At 49.0% G+C, this 22,374-nt stretch overlaps 1 protein-coding gene across 4 annotated transcripts in view; it reads left to right on the plus strand.

Moving 5' to 3' along the window:
• The window catches only part of LOC137308327 (NACHT, LRR and PYD domains-containing protein 3-like), a 94,287-nt gene extending 78,575 nt beyond the window's left edge, over window positions 1-15,712 (plus strand). For all 4 annotated transcript variants that reach the window (XM_067977121.1, XM_067977123.1, XM_067977122.1 and 1 more), the window contains 6 exons: window positions 5,101-6,838; window positions 8,099-8,185; window positions 8,343-8,513; window positions 8,677-8,847; window positions 8,991-9,158; window positions 9,323-15,712. In XM_067977121.1, the coding sequence (XP_067833222.1) occupies window positions 5,101-6,838; window positions 8,099-8,185; window positions 8,343-8,513; window positions 8,677-8,847; window positions 8,991-9,158; window positions 9,323-9,410 (2,423 nt within the window). In that variant the 3' untranslated portion in view covers window positions 9,411-15,712. The remainder of the gene's footprint in view (window positions 1-5,100; window positions 6,839-8,098; window positions 8,186-8,342; window positions 8,514-8,676; window positions 8,848-8,990; window positions 9,159-9,322) is intronic.
• The last annotated feature ends 6,662 nt before the right edge of the window (window positions 15,713-22,374 follow it).

The raw sequence follows: 22,374 nt of genomic DNA on the forward strand, positions 1-22,374 counted from the left end.
ATACACTGTGAATCCCCATACACACCTGGCAGGATCCTGATACACTGTGAAACCCCGATACACGCCTGGCAGGATCCCGATAAACTGTGAATCCCCAGACGCATCTGGCAGGATCCTGATAAACTGTGAATCCTCATACACACCTGGCAGTATCCTGATACACTGTGAATCCCCATACACACTGGCAGGATCCTGATACACTGTGAATCCCCATACACACCTGGCAGGATCCTGATACACTGAATCACCATACACACCTGGCAGGTTCCTGATACACTGTGAATCCCCATACACACCTGGCAGAATCCTGATACACAGTGAATCCCCATACACACCTGGCAGGATCCTGATACACTGTGAATCCCCATACACACCAGGCAGGATCCTGATACACTGTGAATCCCCGTGCACATCTGGCAGGATCATGATTCACTGTGAATCCCCATACACACTGGCAGGATCCTGATTAACTGTGAATCCCCATACACACCTGGCAGGATCCTGATACACTGTGAATCCCCATACACACCTGGCAGGATCCCGATACACGGTGAATACCCAGATACAACTGGCAGGATCCTGATACTCTCTGAATCCGCATAAACACCTGGCAGGATCCTGATACACTCTGATTCCCCATACACACCTGGCAGGATCCTTATACACTGTGAATCCCCATTCATACCTGGCAGGATCCTGATACAATGTCAATCCCCACACACACCTGGCAGGATCCTTATACACTGTGAATCCCCAAACACACCTGGCAGGGTCCTGATACACTGTAAGTCCCCATGCACACCTGACAGGATCCCGATACACTGTGAATCCCCATACACACCTGGCAGGATGCTGATACACCGTGAATCCCCATAGACACCTGGTAGGGTCCTGATAGACTGTGAATCCCCAGACACACCTGGCAGGATCCTACTACACTATGAATCCCCATACACACCTGGATGGATCCCGATACACTGTGAATCCCCATACACACCTGGCAGAATCCTGATACACAGTGAATCCCCATATACACCTTGCTGGATCCTGATACACTGTGAATCCCCATACACACCAGGCAGGATCCTGATACACTGTGAATCCCCGTGCACATCTGGCAGGATCCTGATGCGCTGTGAATCCCCATTCACACCTGGCAGGATCCTGATACACTGTGAATCCACAAACACACCTGACAGGATCCTGATACACTGTGAATCCCCAAACACACCTGGCAGGGTCCTGATACACTGTAAGTCCCCAAACACACCTGGCTGGATCCTGATACACTGTGAAACCCCATACACACCTGGCAGGATCCTGATACACTGTGAATCCGCAAACACACCTGGCTGGATCCTGATACACTGTGAAAACCCATACACAACTGGCAGGATCCTGATACACTGTGAATCCACATACACACCTGGCAGTATCCTGATTCACTGCGAATCCCCATACACACCTGGCGGGATCCTGATACACTGTGAATCCCCATACACACCTGGCAGGATTCTAATACACTGTGAATCCCCATACACACCTTGCAGGATCCTGATACACTGTGAATCCCGATACACACCTGGCAGGATCCTGATACACTGTGAATCGCCATACACACCTCGCAGGATCCTGATACACTGTGACGCTCCATATGCACCTGGCAGGATCCTGATACACTGTGAATCCCCACACACACCTGGCAGGATCCTGATACACTGTGAATCCCCATACACACCTGGCAGGATCCTGATATACTGTGAATCCCCATGCACAACTGGCAGAATCCTGATACACTGTGAGTCCCCATAAACACCTGGCAGGATCCTGATACATTGTCAATCCTCATACACACCTGACAGGATCCTGATACACTGTGAAGCCCTAGACACACCTGGCAGGATCCTGATAAATAATGAATCTCCACACACACCTGTAAGGATCCTGATAAATTGGGAATCTCCATACTCACCTGGCAGGATCCTGATACACTGTGAATCCCCGCACACACCTGGCAGGATCCCGATACGCTGTGAATCCCCATACACACCTGGCAGGATCCTGATACACTCTGTATCCCCATACACAACTGGCAGGATCCCGATACACTGTGAATCCCCATACACACCTGGCAGGATCCTGATACAATGTGAATCCCCATGTACACCAGACAGGATCCTGATACACTGTGAATCCCCATACACACCTGGCAGGAACCTGATATACTGTGAATCACCATACACACCTGGCAGGATCCTGATAAACTGTGAATCTCCATACTCACCTGACAGGATCCTGATACACTGTGAATCCCCACACACACCTGGCAGGATCCCGATACGCTGTGAATCCCCATACACACCTGGCAGGATCCTGATACACTGTGTATCCCCATACACAACTGGCAGGATCCCGATACGCTGTGAATCCCCATACAGACCTGGCAGGATCCTGATACAATGTGAATCCCCATGTACACAGACAGGATCCTGATACACTGTGAATCCCCATACACACCTGGCAGGAACCTGATATACTGTGAATCACCATACACACCTGGCAGGATCCTGATACACTTTGAATCCCCATACACACCTGGCAGGATCCTGATACAATGTGAATCCCCATATACGCCAGACAGGATCCTGATACACTGTGAATCCCCAAACACACCTGGCAGGATCCTGATATAATATGAATCCCCATACACACCTGGCAGGATCTTGATACACTGTGAATCCCCATACACACCTGGCAGGATCCTGATACACGGTGAATCCCCATACACACCTGGCAGGATCCTGATACACTGTGAATCCCCATACACACCTGGCAGGAACCTGATATACTGTGAATCACCATACACACTGGCAGGATGCTGATACACTGTGAATCCCCATACACACTGGCAGGATCCTGATATACTGTGAATCCCCATACACACTTGGCAGGATGCTGATACACTATGAATCCCCATACACACCTTGCCGGATGCTGATATATTGTGAATCCCCGTACACACCTGGCAGGATCCTGATACACTGTGAATCCCCATACACACTGGCAGGATCCTGATACACTATGAAACCCCATACACACCTGGCAGGATCCTGATACACTGTGAATCCCCATACACACTGGCAGGATCCTGATACACTGTGAATCCCCATACACACCTGGCCGGAACCTGATATATTGTGAATCCTGTGCAGAACACCAATGTGCCCCAAAGATGCTCTGGGCTCACAATTAATGACCTGTGCTTTGAGCCAGACGTCACGGTTTACCTGCACCCCCAGAAATCTGCTCACAATCACCTTTCGGGAACGAGGTGGAGAAATGCGAAATATTAAAAATGTTATCATTTCACAACACAGAACGAGATGTCAACGTATTCGATCTGATCTGAGAAGATGTAGAGATGTTCACACAATAGATCATTAATCCGTGGAGAAATGTGAGGGAAAGACCATGTTCAGGGTAATTCGGAAGTTATGGGCTCGCTTCCTAATGGCAGTGAAAGAGAGAACTTATTCTACTCAAAGAAGAGTCCTTTCACTCAGGGTCTTTTTGGACCCAATGGAATTTCTCACCTGCATTATCGGACATGCAGACCAATATAAAACAACGGAGTATAATTATTGGGAGAACAGTTGAAATGAACTGTGACTGTTTTCTGCTCTAACATTACAGTGAGTGATGTGGGCAGTGGTTGTATTATTAATTCTAATCGGTGATATGACAGGACTGTTATAAAAGCACATTCGATGTAGCTGTAAAATGACTGAAAAATTGTTCGCAAATTCTGAAGCACAATATAACAGAAGAATGATTGGACCAAATGACCTTTTCCTGTCTCTAAATAAGCCTGTCCCTGTTAGAGAGATGATCCCACCTCCCCCTCCTCTCAGTGCATCCACAGAAACACGTTAAATTATCTCTTGACCCCACTTACACTGCCCTTTTAGTGTCCTTCCTGGGCTTTCGGACCCTTTGGGTTCGAAAATTACCGTGACTTTCCTTCTCCATTATTAATTGTTTTGTTGATTCTGAGCCTGTTTCCTGTTTCCGTTGAGCATATTCAAGAATCAGATCGATTGATTCCCTTCGTGTCCAAAAATCTATGCACATGTGGACAGTGTGGGCAAGTGGATTTGAGATATTTCAGCCATGAACTTGATGAATGGTGGCACAGGTTCAAGGGGCCGTATGGTCGACTCCTGCTCCTATTTCTTATGTTCTTACTAATGTTGTGAATTCCATTGAAACATTTCAATCCCGAATTCGCTTGCACAAACTAAATACACCAAACCCTCTCACCACTCCCTCAACCTAAAGTCCGAGTACCTTACATCATCATTCTGATTCCCCTCTGTACCTTCACAATGGCAGTAATCGTTACCTGTGAACAGGTGAATATAAAAATGTACGTAATGCCACAGATAACCTGCCTGAGTTCTGACACAAGAGCAACTTAACTCCTGTCTATTCAATCTGCCCCTCTCACAGTGCCCACAATATCCCAGATAATCTGCCCGAGGTCTGATACAATAACAGTGGAACTTCTGTCCATTCACAGTCTGTCCCTCTCCCAATGCCCACAATATCCCAGATAACCTGCCCGAGGTCTGATACAATAACAGTGAAACTTCTCTTCATTCACAGTCTGTCCCTCTCCCAGTGCACACAATAACCTATTTCCCATTTCCGCAAAAGGTCAGCACCACTGACGGTTTCATAAATTATTCCACTGAGCCTCTAGTTTCGTATAACAGAATCACGTTTGGATTTGTAATGAGATGTCCATGGGTCAGGGCAGGGCTGATAGTATTAATCATCAGAGGGAAAATATCACCTTCATAGAAATCTCCATGTTCATTAAATATTAGAAGCAAGTGAGGATTTCAAACTTTTCTCAGCCATTATCCACTTTCAAGAGAGGTTTTCAGTAACTGAGTTTAATTTCCTGCTCGCACCTCTATTGAAGCTGTGAATTCAATCTCGCAACATTTTTACTGAATAGTAAAGTGATATTGAGAATTTGTTTTTATGTCAATGCAACTAACACTGAGAACCACTTTCCGTCTGTTCTAATTGAAGATGTTCAAAAGAAACACAAGGAAACACTCCGGGTCCAAACTGAAACACTGAGAGTGAACACGATCCTAATAAAGGAGAAGGTTAAGATTTTCCAGCTGGTCACTCTATACACTGAGCTAACGGTCATTTCTACTGTTCGAGATCGGACACTTGTAGAACATGAACTGCTGGCAAGAGGCCGAGACCATGAAGAGTGGAGAGAGAAACATCTCCGGAGAGAACTGGAAAAAATCCGAACTGATCAACTGTTCCAGAGCAGTTTTTCCCGGAGAAAATCCAAATCTGGTAGTTCAGCAGCAGTGAGCGGAGTCGCGGGGATTGGAAAAACAACAATGGTACAAAAGATTGTTTATGACTGGGCCACTGGGAAAATATACCCTCACTTTCAATTTGTTTTCAGTTTTAAATTCCGTGAGTTAAACGCTCTTAACTGTAGAATAAACCTGTGGAACTTGATACTAATTTTCTATCCTTACTTGAGGAATATTCTGGGAGAGCTCTGGAAGAACCCAGTGGGATTACTGTTTATATTCGATGGTTTAGATGAATTCCAGGAGAGCATCGAATTTGCTGACGATCAGAGAAATACAGAACCTCAGTACATGTGCACAGATCCCGAAAGCCGTTGTAAAGTGTCTGACATTGTGCACAGTTTAATACAGCACAAGCTGCTCCCAGGATGTTCAGTGCTAGTGACCAGCCGCCCAACTGCATTACATTTATTGGAAAAGGCTGAGATCAGTGTCTGGGCTGAAATTCTGGGATTTGTTGGTGAAGAACGGAAGGAATATTTCAACAAGTGTTTTGAAGATCAGTCGGTGGCAGCAGCTGTTTTCAAACATGTGGAGGAGAACGAGATCCTGTACACCATGTGTTACAACCCTTCCTACTGCTGGATCCTCGGTTTGTCACTGGGTCCCTTCTTCACACAAAGAGACAGGAAACAGCAGCGAGTTCCCAAGACCATCACCCAACTATATTCCTACTATATTTACAACATTCTGAAAAACCATGGCCGAGAGATTGAATCCCCCCGTGATGTGTTACTGAAGATCGGTGAGATGGCCTTCACTGGAGTCTCCGAGAAGAAGATTGTGTTTACAAATGGAGATTTGATCAAGTACAATCTGCAACCTTCCCAGTTCCTGTCTGGGTTCATGATGGAACTTTTGGAGAGAGATGATTCTGCCCAGAATGTGGTTTACACATTCCCGCACCTCACCATCCAAGAGTTTGTAGCTGCACTCGCACAATTCCTGACTACAGATCCAGGGGACATCCGGAAACTCCTCAGTGAAGCCCACAGCAAGAAAGATGGGCGATTTGAGATATTTCTCCGTTTTGTTGTTGGTCTCTCCTCCTCACGGTCAGCTCGGCCCCTGGAGGAGTTTCTGGGTCCATTTCTTCATCAAACAATCTGTGGAGTGATTGACTGGGTGAAGGAGAAGGTTGAAGGAGAGATTGGAAACACAGAGAGTGAAACTGGTAAAAGGAACCTCCTGAACACATTCCACTACCTGTTTGAGTCTCAGAATCAAACACTGGCTCGGGTCACAGTAGGATCTGTGGAAACACTAACATTTAGTGGATTGCGACTGACCCCGATTGACTGTGCGGTGCTGTCTCATGTCATTGGACTCTGTGATACAATAAAACACTTTGATCTGAAGAACTGCTCCATTCAGTGTGAAGGACTCCAGCGGCTGGGACCCGCACTACACAAATGCCAGGAGTTGAGGTAACTGTTTATTTGTCTCTAAATGTTAGACCAATTATGGAACAGTCACGGATTGTATTGTTGCTCCGTAATGAAGGGAAACAAACAGTTCAGTTAAACCAGAGAGAAGCAGATTCAACACAAATATGACAAATGATAAGAGGATCGGTTAATTCGTCCCTCAGGACTGGAGAATCTAAAATTTGTCCTTGTGAACAAGTGGGGATTTTACAGTCTTTCTCGGATCAGTAAATACAGGTCACTGAAAGAGTGATAATTTAATTGCAATTAATTTCAATAAATGATAATTATTGCTGTTTTTCTCACTGCCTGAGATACGTCCGTTGAAGAGACTCCTTCTCACTGTTACTGGAGAAGGAGCCTGTCACAGTGAGAAGGAGCCTCTTCAATGCACGTAGACCGACACTAACTGCAGCAGTCTGTGTACCGAGGTGTGGGTGCAAGTGACAGTCACCGGACTGTCAACGTGTGTAGGAGAGGGAAGCAGGAACACCAAACATTCAGGAACAAAGAGCAAAACACAGCTTTCGGGCAGACAACGGCCAGTGGGCGAGCTGAGCTTTCCCCACAGGAGGTCGGTCCGTTATCTTAATTCATCAATGACACAGCCCTTCACACTCTCCAATACATCCACCATCTCTTCACCCAGCTGGCAGCACTCGTGCCCCTGAGTCAGAAGGTCGTGGATTCAGGCCCCTCGCTCATTAATCCAGGCCGACACTTCAGTGGGATTTGGGAACTAAAATCTGCTGGTAAAAAAGGTTCCAATCTGTGGGACGGATTTTACAGCAGCCGTTAGTGCCGTTTCACAATATAACTCACCCCGAGATATTATACAGATCAATATAATACTGCATAAAGTACAGGTAATCACCGCTTTATTATTTAATTCGGTGAAAATCGCTTCATTCCCATAAAATCTGGGATTTAAAAAGCAGCAGAAATGAGACAAGTTTCCCCAAACATGACGGGACCGGTCACTGACCTCCAGGAGGGTAATTCTGATCATCAGGGAATGAGACCGGACTGAGGGACATTTAAAGGCTTCACACAGACAGCATTTTATTCAATAAATACATTTACTGACAGTCCCTGAATATTGGGTCGTTGGACAGAGTAAGATTCATTGTCAGAGACAGGGAAATCTGGTTATTAATTTCCTGAAGTTTTTTCAGTGTTTCCTGTAATATCAGAGAAAAATTGTGTCAGATCTGGGATTGGATTCAGTTTGTTTCTCACTCTCTGTCTGTTTGTGTTTAGACTGGGGAGCAATAAACTGGGAGATTCAGGAGTGAAACTGCTGTCTGCGGCTCTGAGGAACCCGGACTGTAAAATACAGGAACTGCAGTAAGTAAGACTGTATGAGATTGTGTTTATAATAACTGGATGCCGAAAACGGTGCATCAATGTCAGTATAAGTAATAATAATATGAATAAATATCGGGGATTTACTCATTCCTGTTGTCGCTGCTCGTCTCTCTCTCTCTCTCACTCTGATCTCCAGGTTATGTGGTAACGATCTCACAGATTCTTGTAGCGAGGATCTCTCCTCCGCTCTCAGTACAAACTGGTCACTGACGGTTCTGAACATGGGTAATAATAAACTGGGAGATTCAGGAGTGAAACTACTCTCTGCGGCTCTGAGGAACCCGGACTGTAAAATACAGGAACTGGGGTAAGTATCAGACTGTGTGAGATTGTGTTTATAATAATTGGATGTCTTAGATGGTACATTAATGTCAGTGTGAGTAATAACAATACCAATCAATACTGGGAATTTTCTCTGATTCCTGTTATCTATTTCTCTGTGTCTCTCTCTCACTCACTCTTATCTCCAGGTTATGTGATAACGATCTCTCAGATTCTTCTACCGAGGATCTCTCCTCCGCTCTCAGTGCAAAGCGGTCACTGACTGTTGTTGACCTGAGTTATAATAAACTGGGAGATTCAGGAGTGAAACGACTGTCTGCGGCTCTGAGTAACCCGGACTGTAAAATACAGAAACTGCAGTAAGTATCAGACTGTGTGAGATTGTGTTTATAATAACTGGATGTCTAACACTGTACATTAATGTCAGTATAAGCGATAATAATACAAATAAACACTGGGGATTTACCCTGATTCCTGTTCTTTCTCCCCCTCTGATCGCCAGTCTGGATGGTATCGGTCTCACAGATTCTTGTACCGAGGATCTTGTCTCCGCTCTCAGTACAAACCGGTCACTGACGGATCTGTCCCTGGGATCAAACTCCTTCACAGACCGATCTGTCCCCGCTCTCCGCTCCCTCATTCTGACCCGCAGGAGACTGAAGCGGATCTGGTGAGTTTATGTTTAACGTAATAAATACCATATCAATGGGATTCAGTCCCTTTTATGGGTAATATTTGTCTGTAATTATTATTGAAATATTCACCCCAGTCTCCCTGTTATTTACACTGTTGTTCAATCTGCTTATTTCCTGTTTAATCTTTAATCTGTTTCAGGCTGGGGGGGAATCAGTTCAGTCCAAACAGAAAGAGACAACTGGAGTCACTGCAGGAATACAGACGCGGACTGACTGTGGACGTGTGAACATTTCAATTGAGAACCATTCCTGGTCTCATGATGAACATTTTTGGCCGATTCTCTGTCCCTCCCCTTTAACCGGCCGCGCTCCAGTTTTCAATCCGAACGGCCCTTTAACGGTTTCCAGCTCGAGCTGAGCGAGCGTCATCTCCCATTGCGACGTCAGAGGCCCAGCGACAGGGTCACGAGACTCAGTCACCCGGTCCCACAGCGCTGATTCTGCCGGATATCCGGGGCTGGATGGTCCCCAATGGGACACTGGGTCAATGCACAGACAGGAAGGGCCCAGGGTGGGGCTCAGTCTGGGCTGCAGTGGGACACTGGGTCAATGTACAGACAGGAAGGGCCCAGGGTGGAGCTCAGTCTGGGCTGCAGTGGGAAACTGGGTCAATGCAAAGACAGGAAGGGCCCAGGGTTGTGCTCAGTCTGTGCTGCAGTTGGACAATGGTTCAATGTACAGACAGGAAGGGCCCAGGGTGGAGCTCAGTCTGGGCTGCAGTGGGACAATTGGTCAATGCACAGACAGGAAGTGCCCAGGTTGGTGCTCAGTCTGGGCTGCAGTGGGACACTGGGTCAATGCACAGACAGGAAGGGCCCAGGGTGGGGCTCAGTCTGGGCTGCAGTGGGACACTGGGTCAATATACAGACAGGAAGGGCCCAGGGTGGGGCTCAGTCTGGGCTGCAGTGAGACACTGGGTCAATGTACAGACAGGAAGGGCACAGGGTGGGGCTCAGTCTGGGCTGCAGTGGGACAATGGTTCAATGTACAGACAGGAAGGGCCCAGGGTGGAGCTCAGTCTGGGCTGCAGTGGGACAATTGGTCAATGCACAGACAGGAAGTGCCCAGGTTGGTGCTCAGTCTGGGCTGCAGTGGGACACTGGGTCAATGCACAGACAGGAAGGGCCCAGGGTGGGGCTCAGTCTGGGCTGCAGTGGGACACTGGGTCAATATACAGACAGGAAGGGCCCAGGGTGGGGCTCAGTCTGGGCTGCAGTGAGACACTGGGTCAATGTACAGACAGGAAGGGCACAGGGTGGGGCTCAGTCTGGGCTGCAGTGAGACACTGGGTCAATGTACAGACAGGAACGGCCCAGGGTGGAGCTCAGTCTGTGCTGCAGTGGGACAATGGTTCAATGTACAGACAGGAAGGGCCCAGGGTGGAGCTCAGTCTGGGCTGCAGTGGGACAATTGGTCAATGCACAGACAGGAAGTGCCCAGGTTGGTGCTCAGTCTGGGCTGCAGTGGGACACTGGGTCAATGCACAGACAGGAAGGGCCCAGGGTGGGGCTCAGTCTGGGCTGCAGTGGGACACTGGGTCAATATACAGACAGGAAGGGCCCAGGGTGGGGCTCAGTCTGGGCTGCAGTGAGACACTGGGTCAATGTACAGACAGGAAGGGCACAGGGTGGGGCTCAGTCTGGGCTGCAGTGAGACACTGGGTCAATGTACAGACAGGAAGGGCCCAGGATGGGGCTCAGTCTGGGCTTCAGTGGGACACTGGGTCAATGTACAGACAGGAAGGAAAGAGGGTGGGGCTCAGTCTGGGCTGCAGTGGGACACTGGGTCAATGTACAGACAGGAAGGGCCCAGGGTGGGGCTCAGTCTGGGCTGCAGTGAGACATTGGGTCAATGCACAGAGAGGAAGGTCCCAGAGTGTGGCTCAGTCTGGCCTGCAGTGGGACACTGGGTCAATGTACAGACAGGAAGGGCCCAGGGTGGGGCTCAGTCTGGGCTGCAATGGGACACTGGGTCAATGTACAGACAGGAAGTGCCTAGGGTGGGGCTCAGTCTGGGCTGCAGTGGGACTCTGGGTCAATGTACAGACAGGAAGGGCCCAGGGTGGGGCTCAGTCTGGGCTGCAGTGGGACACTGGGTCAATGTACAGACAGGAAGGGCCCAGGGTGGGGCTCAGTCTGGGCTGCAGTGGGATACTGGGTCAATGTGCAGACAGGATGGGATCCAGGTGGGTATCAGTCTGGGCTGCAGTAGGACACTGGATCAATGTACAGACAGGAAGGGCTCAGGGTGGGGCTCAGTCTGGGCTGCAGTGGGACACTGGGTCAATGTACAGACAGGAAGGGCCCAGGGTGCGGCTCAGTCTGGGCTGCAGTGGGACACTGTGTCAATGTACAGACAAGAAGGGCCCAGGGTGGGGCTCAGTCTGGGTTGCAGTGGGACACTGGGTCAATGTACAGACAGGAAGGGCCCAGTGTGGGGCTCAGTCTGGGCTGCAGTGGGAGACTGGGTCAATGCACAGACAGGAAGGGCTCAGGGTGGGGCTCAGTCTGGGCTGCAGTGGGACACTGGGTCAATGTACAGACAGGAAGGGCCCAGGGTGGGGCTCAGTCTGGGCTGCAGTGGGACACTGGGTCAATGTACAGACAGGAAGGGCCCAGGGTGGGGCTCAGTCTGGGCTGCAGTGGGACACTGGGTTAATGTGCAGACAGGATGGGATCCAGGTGGGTTTCAGTCTGGGCTGCAGTGGGACACTGGATCAATGTACAGACAGGAAGGGCTCAGGGTGGGGCTCAGTCTGGACTGCAGTGGGACACTGGGTCAATGTACAGACAGGAAGGGCCCAGGGTGCGGCTTAGTCTGGGCTGCAGTGGGAGACTGTGTCAATGCACAGACAGGAAGGGCCCAGGGTGGGGCTCAGTCTGGGCTGCAGTGGGACACTGGGTCAATGCACAGACAGGAAGGGCCCAGGGTGGGGCTCAGTCTGGGCTGCAGTGGGACACTGGGTCAATGTACAGAGAGGAAGGGCCCAGGGTGGGGCTCAGTCTGGGCTGCAGTGGGACACTGGGTGAATGTACAGACAGGAAGGGCCCAGGGTGGGGCTCAGTCTCGGCTGCAGTGCGACATTGGGTCAATGTACAGACAGGAAGGGCCCAGGGTGGGGCTCAGTCTGGACTGCAGTGGTAGACTGGGTCAATGTACAGACAGGAAGGGCCCAGGGTGGGGTTCAGTCTGGGCTGCAGTGGGAGACTGGGTCAATGTGCAGACAGGAAGGGCCCAGGGTGGGGCTCAGTCTGGGCTGCAGTGGGACAATGGTTCAATGCACAGACAGGAAGGGCCCAGGGTTGTGCTCATTCTGTGCTGCAGTGGGACAATGGTTCACTGTACAGACAGGAAGGGCCCAGCGTGGAGCTCAGTCTGGGCTGCAGTGGGACACTGGGTCAATGCACAGACAGGAATGGCCCAGGGTGGAGCTCAGTCTGGGCTGCAGTGGGACACTTGGTCAATGCACAGACAGGAATGGCCCAGGGTGGTGCTCAGTCTGGGCTGCAGTGGGACACTGGGTCAATGTACAGACAGGAAGGACCCAGGGTGGGGCTCAGTTTGTGCTGCAGTGGGACACTGGGTCAATGTACAGATATGAAGGGCCCAGGGTGGGGCTCAGTCTGGGCTGCAGTGGGACACTGGGTCAATGTGCAGACAGGATGGGATCCAGGTGGGTTTCAGTCTGGGCTGCAGTGGGACACTGGATCAATGTACAGACAGGAAGGGCTCAGGGTGGGGCTCAGTCTGGACTGCAGTGGGACACTGGGTCAATGTACAGACAGGAAGGGCCCAGGGTGCGGCTCAGTCTGGGCTGCAGTGGGACACTGTGTCAATGTACAGACAGGAAGGGCCCAGGGTGGGGCTCAGTCTGGGTTGCAGTGGGACACTGGGTCAATGCACAGACAGGAAGGGCCCAGGGTGGGGCTCAGTCTGGGCTGCAGTGGGACACTGAGTCAATGTACAGACAGGAAGGGCCCAGGGTGGGGCTCAGTCTGGGCTGCAGTGGGACACTGGGTCAATGTACAGACAGGAAGGGCCCAGGGTGGGGCTAAGTCTCGGCTGCAGTGGGACATTGGGTCAATGTACAGACAGGAAGGGCCCAGGGTGAGGCTGAGTCTGGGCTGCAGTGGGAGACTGGGTCAATGTACAGACAGGAAGGGCCCAGGGTGGGGCTCAGTCTGGGCTGCAGTGGGAGACTGGGTCAATGTGCAGACAGGAAGGGCCCGGGGTGGGGCTCAGTCTGGGCTGCAGTGGGACAATGGTTCAATGCACAGACAGGAAGGGCCCAGGGTTGTGCTCATTCTGTGCTGCAGTGGGACAATGGTTCAATGTACAGACAGGAAGGGCCCAGCGTGGAGCTCAGTCAGGGCAGCAGTGGGACACTGGGTCAATGCTCAGACAGTAATGGCCCAGGGTGGAGCTCAGTCTGGGCTGCAGTGGGACACTTGGTCAAAGCACAGACAGGAATGGCCCAGGGTGGTGCTCAGTCTGGGCTGCAGTGGGACACTGGGTCAATGTACAGACAGGAAGGGCCCAGGGTGGAGCTCAGTTTGTGCTGCAGTGGGAAACTGGGTCAATGTACAGACAGGAAGGGCCCAGGGTGGGGCTCAGTCTGGGCTGCAGTGAGACACTGGGTCAATGTACAGACAGGAAGGGCCCAGGATGGGGCTCAGTCTGGGCTGCAGTGGGAGATTGGGTCAATGTACAGACAGGAAGGGCCCAGTGTGGGGCTCAGTCTGGGCTGCAGTGGGACACTGGGTCAATGTACAGAAAGGAAGGTCCCAGGGTGGGGCTCAGTCTGGGCTGCAGTGGGAGATTGGGTCAATGTACAGACAGGAAGGGCACAGGGTGGGGCTCAGTCTGGGCTGCAGTGGGACACTGGGTCAATGTCAAGACAGGAAGATCCCAGGGTGGGGCTCAGTCTGGGCTGCAGTGGGACACTGGGTCAATGTACAGACAGGAAGGGCCCAGGGTGGGGCTCAGTCTGGGCTGCCGTGGGACACTGGGTCAATGTGCAGACAGGTAGCGATGCAGGTGGGTTTCAGTCTGGGCTGCAGTGGGACACTGGATCAATGTACAGACAGGAAGGACTCAGGGTGGGGCTCAGTCTGGGCTGCACTGGGACACTGGGTCAATGTACAGACAGGAAGGGCCCAGGGTGGGGCTCAGTCTGGGCTGCAGTGGGACACTGGGTCAATGTACAGACAGGAAGGACTCAGGTTGGGGCTCAGTCAGGGCTGCAGTGGGACACTGGGTCAATGTAAAGACAGGAAGGGCCCAGGGTGGGGCTCAGTCTGGGCTGCAGTGGGACACTGGGTCAATGTACAGACAGGAAGGGCCCAGGGTGGGGCTCAGTCTGAGCTGCAGTTGGACACTGGTTCAATGTACAGACAGGAAGGGGCCAGGGTGGGTCTCAGTATTGGCTGCAGTGGGAGACTGGGTCAATGTACAGACAGGAAGGGCCCAGGGTGGGGCTCAGTCTGGGCTGCAGTGGGACACTGGGTCAATGTACAGACAGGAAGGGCCCATGGTAGGGCTCAGTCTCGGCTGCAGTGGGAGACTGGGTCAATGCACAGAGAGGAAGGGACCAGGGTGGGGCTCAGTCTGGGCTGCAGTGGGACACTGGGTCAATGTACAGACAGGAAGGGCCCAGGGTGGGGCTCAGTCTGGCTGCAGTGGGAGACTGGGTCAATGTACAGACAGGAAGGGCCCAGGGTGGGGCTCAGTCTGGGCTGCAGTGGGACACTGGGTCAATGTACAGACAGGAAGGGCCCAGGGTGGGGCTCAGTCTGGGCTGCAGTGGGAGACTGGGTCAATGTACAGACAGGAAGGGCCCAGGGTGGGGCTCAGTCTGGGCTGCAGTGGGACACTGGGTCAATGTACAGACAGGAAGGGATCCATGTGGGTTTCAGTCTGGGCTGCAGTGGGACATTGGATCAATGTCCAGAAAGGAAAGTCTCAGGGTGGGGCCCAGTCTGGGCTGCAGTGGGACACTGGGTCAATGTACAGACAGTAACTGCCCAGGGTGTGGCTCAGACTGGGCTGCAGTGAGACATTGTGTCAATGTAACGAAAGGAAGATTCCACGGTGGGGCTCAGACTGGGCTGCAGTGGGACACTGGTCAATTTACGGACAGGAAGGGCTCAGAGTGGGCTCAGCCTCGTCTGCATTGTGACACTGATATTTGGACTCAGTTTTCCTGGGTGCCTGTCCCAGTGAGGATTCAGAATCTGGAACGTGTTTGTGTGTACCTGCCTTCCGCTGCCGAGGCTCTGAGCTCTGCTATTCAGTCCCTAAACCTCTCCACCTCTCTCCCTCTCTCTCTTCCTTCCAAATGCTCCTTAAAACGTATCTCTTTGACCAAGCTTTTGACACCTGTCCTAATATTTCCTTCTGTGGCTCAGTGTCAAATTTTGTCTGAATGCTCCTGTGAAGCACTTTGGGACGTTTTACTCCTCTTGAGGCGCTATATAAATGTTAGTTGTTGTCCATGTGCTGTGTTAATAAAACTCCACCATTTACGTCAGCTCAGCCCTCGTCTGCTCATTATTAAATTACTGGTGTTCGTATTTCAAATATTCCATGAAATTACATCACACCTCCTCCAAATGGCATCATAGACGTGACCGGTCGATCTATTTAACTGGGTGGGTCTTACCTGGGATGGGGGGCTAATATGCAATTTACGCAAAATGGTGAGATGGACTGTGAGCAAAAGAGCTCAGCTGGGACTCCACAAAATGGCTTCCCAACATCAACGTAAAATGTCCGTCACCCACCTGTCGCAAAATGGCCGCCATAAAGCTGTCGCAAAATGGCCGCCGTGAACCTGCCACAATATCACAGAATGATACATTACATTATTTATCCAATTCCCTTTTGAAATTTACTATTGAATCTGCTTCCACCTCCCTTTCCGGCAGTAAATTCCAGATCATAACCACTCGCTGCAAAAAAAATAATCCTTCCTCATGTCACCTCTGGCTCTTTTGACAATTATTTTGAATCTCTGTCCTCTGGTTACTGACCCCCTGCCACTGGAAACAGTTTCTCCTCATTTACTCCATCAAAACCCCTCAAATGGCCGCTCTGTCCCCTCGAAGTTGTCCCATCTCCCCGAAACACAAGCATCATTTTGAAATTATAACAAACCCTCGAAGCCCGGACAGGAGTTCACGTTTCCGACGTTAATCTCCTCTCGGCCCCCGTTTGTCTCACACTGGGTTAACGTGTTTGTATAACATTACAGGCCGGGCTACTTTAACCCCAGGCTTGAACCTGATTATTTCATAATGGTCACAATCGAACAGGAACATGTTAAACCAAAGCCCCTAAAACAGGGCCCAGAGAGGAAATTAAAGCCCAGGGCAATAAGTCGACCGAACTCACTTGTGCCCTGTTTGGGTGCAACCTGTAGAAGAGGCTTCGGTCAGTTCCCTCTGGAGGAGGCCTCGATCGGTCCTCTCCAGGGATGGAGGCCTCGGTCATCCAGAGTGATCCCAGAGTGGCTGTCTTTTTATTTGGACCACCACCACAACAACTACTAATTCAACAAGAACAACTTGTGCTCGTATAGTGCCCATCTTTGACAAAATGGCGGCAAGTCCCGCACAGAGTGTCCCCAGTGACACCACAGTAACCTCAGAATGTCCCAGTGACCCCAGAGTGCACCCAATAATCCCAGAGTGCACCCAGGGATCCCAGAATGCACCCAGTCACCCTAGTGTGATTCCAGGGTGCACCCAATCACCCTAGTGTGATTCCAGGGTGCACCCAGTCACCCCGGAATGATTCCAGAGTGGCAGTGTTCATATCTAGACCACCACCACAGCTGCTACTACAGCAACAACTGGTATTTATAATATATATAACATATATCATAAATATTATATGTCTTTATATACGGCCAGCATGTCCGGCGGCCATCTTCGACAAAATGGCGGCAAGTCCGGCAGCCATCTTGGTCAAAATGTCAGCAAGTACTGCGCAGAGTGATCCCAGGGTGACCCCGGAATATCCCAGTGACCCTCCAGATATCCCAGATTGCACTCAGGGATCCCAGCGTGCACCCGGTGAACCCAGATTGATCCCAGAGTGCACATAGGTATTCCAGGGTGCACACAGGCACCTTCGAGTGGCAATCTTTATATTTAGACTACGATTACTATAACAGCAACGACTTGTATTTATAATTGATATATATGTAACTATGATACATGTGCATTTACAAACGGCCAGCATGCCGGCAAGTACGGCAGTTATCTTGGACGAAATGGCGGCAGGTCCCGCGCAGAATGTCCGACGTGCTCTCACAGTAATCTCTGAACGACCCTGTGACCCCAGACTGAACCAAATCACCCCCTGATTGATCCCAGTGTTCACCCAGGCAGCCGAGAGTGTACCCAGTGAGCGCAGATTCATCCCAGAGTGGCAGTCTTTATATTTAGATAACCACAACAACTGTTACAACAACAATAACATGTATTTATAACATATACACATGGGCAGCATGGCGGCAATACGGCAGCCATCTTGGACAAAGTGCAGCATGTCCGGTGGCCATATTGAACAAAATGGCGGCAGGTATGGCGGCCATCTTGGAAAAAAAATGACTGTATACACAGCGGCCATGTTGGACAAATTGGCGGTAAGTACGGCGGCCATCTTGGACAAAATGGCGGCAAGTACGGCAGCCATCTTGGACGAAATAGTGGCAATTTCCTAAAAGCTGTTCGACAGAAACATGAGGAGGCCATTCAGCCCCTCGAACCTATTATACAGGAACAGGAGAAGGCCAATCAGCCCCTCAAGCCTGTTACACAGGAACATGAGGAGGCCATTCAGCCCCTCGAGCTTCTTACACATGAACTGGAGCCCAATCAACCACTCAAGCCTCTCAATTAGCTACAGGAGGAGGCTATTCAGCATTTCGAGCCTGTTACCCAGGAACTGGAGGCCAGTCAACCCCTCAAGCCTGTCAGGTAGCAAAAGGAGGAGTCCATTCAGCCACTCGAGCCTGTTATACGGGAACTGACGGCCATTCAGTACCTCGACTATATTACACTGGAATAGGAATAGGCCATTCAGCACCTCACGCCTGTGACACATGAACATGAGTAGGCCATTGAGCTTTTCGAGCCTGTTCCGCCATTCAATTAGGTCATGGCTGATCTGTATAATAACTCCATCTACCCTTTATAAATCCGTCATTTCCTTGCCTAACAAAAATCTATCAATTTCCGTTTTGCAATTTCGTATTGACTCCCAGCCTTAACAGACTTTTGTGGGAGTAAGTTCCAGATTTCCACTACCCTTTGTGTGAAGAAGTGCTTCCTGACATCACCACTGAACGGCCAAGCTCTAATTTTAAGGTTATGTCCCCTTTGTTCTGGATTCCCAACCAGGGGAACTAGTTTCTCTCTATCTACCCTATCAACTCCATTAATCATCTTAAACACCTCGATGAGATCGCCCCTTAATCTTCCAGATTCAGGGGAATACAAGCCTTGTCAATTCAACCTGTCCTCATAATTTAACACTTTAAGCCCCGATATCATTCTGGTGAATCTGCGCTGCAGCCCTTCCAAGGTCAATATATCCTTCCTGAGGTGCAGTGCCCAGAACTGAATGCAGTCCTCCAGATGGGCTCTAACCAGAGCTCTGTACAGCTGGAACATAACTTCCACCCCTTTATATTCCAGCCCTCTTGAAATAAAGGCCAACATTCTTTTAGCCTTTTTAATTAGTTTTGTAACTGTCCACTAGCTTTTAATGATTTCTGTACTTGGACCCTAAATCTCTCTGCTCCTCCACAGATCCGAGCTCCTCACTATTTAGAAATCTCTCTGATCTATCTTTCTTAGATCCGAAGTGAATGACCTCACATTTCCCCACATTAAACTCCATTTGCCACAGTTTTACCCACTCACATAATCTGCCAATATCCTGGGAATGTTTGGTGCTTTTGTTTGGTTGGAGAATGCTATATATCAGATTGTTATTTTAAAAAGATTACAATTGATTTTTATATTGTACAGTTTGAACAAGATCATTATTTTCCGATCAGTAAAATGTCTGTGTTTTTCAAATAGTGGAGACAGTTCAGAGATAGTTGCCTTTTTGCCTACTTTAATGAAGTGAAATTTTGCTGATTTAAAATCAGCTGTATTTCTCAGCTTGAAAAAGCAGCACCTCTGTTAGTTGAGGCTTCACTCCCAATGTCTCAGTGTTTCCACTTGTCCTGATATCAATGTAACATTTGAAGGGCTCCAGGGAATGAACAGTGAAACCCCTTCAGATTATCTCAGCCCACTCGTTCTATCCAGTGCCTAATAGTGCCTGCTCTTCAGTGGGTGACAGATTCACACTACACGAGACCTTGTTTTAGATTTTAACTGCCATAAAAATTGATGAAACAGTAAGAGAATAAATAAAATCGTAGCAGTAAGACGACAGTTTACTGTAAATCTCAACCAGATCCGTATTGGAAAAGAAAATAATAAATAATTCACAAATACTATACGAAACTGTAACCGAACTTTCGAACATCCTGGTTCTTTGTTGTCTTTTTCTCACAAACTATGGAAACTGTCGACTTGATTAACATTCTCAGAGATTCCAAACAGACTCACCAGTTTGAAAAAGACAGGCTGATAAATGCCTTCAAAACAGTGACTGGGAGCCAGTCATTTTAAGCAATGGTCTGTTTAATTCAAAAGAAGCTGCGAATCAAAACTGCACAAGAACAAATTACCCCGATGGTTTGTATCTGAATCAAATGTTTGACTTTGCGATGTGCAACATGCCTTTAAGAGGTGCAGCCTGCCTTGAAGAGGTGCAGCCTGCCTTTAAGCAGTGCTAACGACTCACGCAATATCTGGGCCCCCTCTGTTGTTGAGAAGCTGCTGAACAGCGCAGCCAGGCCTGACTGCTCGCAGGAATCAGGTAAATCACCAGGCAGCACCAATCTCACGGGCTGTCCGCATCTCAATGAACGGGTGCAGGTTAATCACGTGGGGGTTAATCGACACCCCCGCCCGGATTCGGGGATTATCGAATTTAACCCCGTACATATCTTTATATATATTTTACATACAATACAGCACGGCACAGAAACAGGCCATTCAGCCCATCAGGGTAAAGAAGTTTCCCTGAATTTCTTATTTGACAACAACTTCTGTAGTAGAAAATATAATACAGTATATAATCTAATAATATATTGACATATATGTAGTATCGACAGTAAAGTACAGCACAGTATAGCACAGAGATCATTCGGCCCGACTGCTATTTCTATCTTACAACAACTACTTCTTGCATGTATAATACAATATAATATATATTTGTATAAATATTACATAGAATGCAGCACATCACAGAAACAGGTCATTCGGCCCATCTGGGGAAAGATTTTCCGCTGAATTCCTTATTTGACAACAACAACAAGTTCTTGAATATGTAATACAATATAATATATAATATCATTATGTAGTTATATATATATTACATTGAATTTACAGTACAGCACGTTATAGAACAGAGGCCATTCGGCCCAACTGCTATTTCTATTTTACAACAACATCTTCTTGTATATATTATATATATACATATGTATATATGTATATATATATAATACATACAAGAAGATGTTGTTGTAAAATAGAAATAGCAGTTGGGCCGAATGGCCTCTTTCTGTGCCATGCTGTATTATATGCTATATGGTATATATATAGCATACAATACAGCATGGCACAGAAAGAGGCCATTCGGCCCATCTGGGTAAAGAGGTTTCTCCGGGATTCTCTGTTTTACTACAACAACCACATTATATGAATTTGTATACTACATAGAATTACATGGAATGCACAGCAGAGAAAAAGGGGCCTTTCAGCCCAACTGGGTACATAAATATCCCACAGTGCTCCCACAGTGACCAAGAAATCCCACCGTGCAACCAGTGATAGTGCCCCATTGATCCACAGTGTCCCAGTGATCCACAGTACACCCAGTTATCCCACATTGATCGCAGAGTGACCCAGTTACACGACAGTGCACCCAGTGATTCCACAGAGCACCCAATGATCACAGTGTCCCAGTGATCCACAGTGCACCCAATGATCCCACAGTGATCGCAGAGTGACTCAGTGATCCAACAGTGCACCCCGTGATAGTGCACCAATGATCCACAGTGTCCCAGTGATCCAGAGTGCACCCAGTGATCCTGCAGTGATCGCAAAATGACCTGTGGTCCTACTGTGCACCCAATGTTAGTGCCCCAATGATGGGCAGTGCACCCAAAGATCCCACCATGATCCCAGAGTGACCCAATGATCCACAGTGTCCCAGTGATCCACAGTGCACCCAGTGATCCACAGTGTACCCACTGATTCCACAGTGCAGCCAGTGATTCCACAGTGCACCCAGTGATCTCAGTGTCCAAACTGCAGCTGTGTAAAAGATTGAGGGACAGTCTTGATATACAACAACTTATGTATATAAAATAACATTTATATTATGTATATTTTACACATATAATTACATAGAATGGGTGAAGAAATTTCTCCTGTAATGCCATGAACCTGAAAAAAATGGCGGCCATTAAGGCGGCCACCTTGAACAAAATGGCCATCGTGTCCCACTTAGCTCACAGCTTCCCAGTGATCCCACAGTGTGATTAATTTTCATCTGCCACGTGACCACCCACGCCACCAGTCTTTCTATATCCTTTTGAAGTCTATCACTATCCTCTTTACTGTTTACCACACTTCCAAGTTTTGTGACATCTGCAAATTTTGAATTTGTGCCCTGTGCACCCAAGTCCAAGTCATCAATTTATATAAAGAAAATCACTTGTTCCAGCACTGACCCCAGGAGAACACCACAGTGCACCTCCCTCCAGTCCGAAAACAACCGTTCCCCACTACTCTCTGTTTCCTGTCCCTTAGCCAATTCTGTATCTATGTGGCTACTGCACCCTTTGTTCCATGGGCCGTAATCTTGATGATAAGCCTACCGTGTGGGAATTTATCAGACGCCTTTTGAAAATCCATATGCACCTTATGCACAACTGCATTGCCCTCATCCACCCTCTCTGTTACCTCATCAAATAACTCTATCAGGTTAGTTAAACACGTTTGGCTTTAACAAACCCGTGCTGGCTTTCCCAAATCAATCCACACTCGTCCAAGT

This window comes from Heptranchias perlo, unplaced genomic scaffold (genome assembly GCF_035084215.1).
Source record: "Heptranchias perlo isolate sHepPer1 unplaced genomic scaffold, sHepPer1.hap1 HAP1_SCAFFOLD_129, whole genome shotgun sequence".
In the NCBI taxonomy this organism is placed as follows: domain Eukaryota; kingdom Metazoa; phylum Chordata; class Chondrichthyes; order Hexanchiformes; family Hexanchidae; genus Heptranchias; species Heptranchias perlo.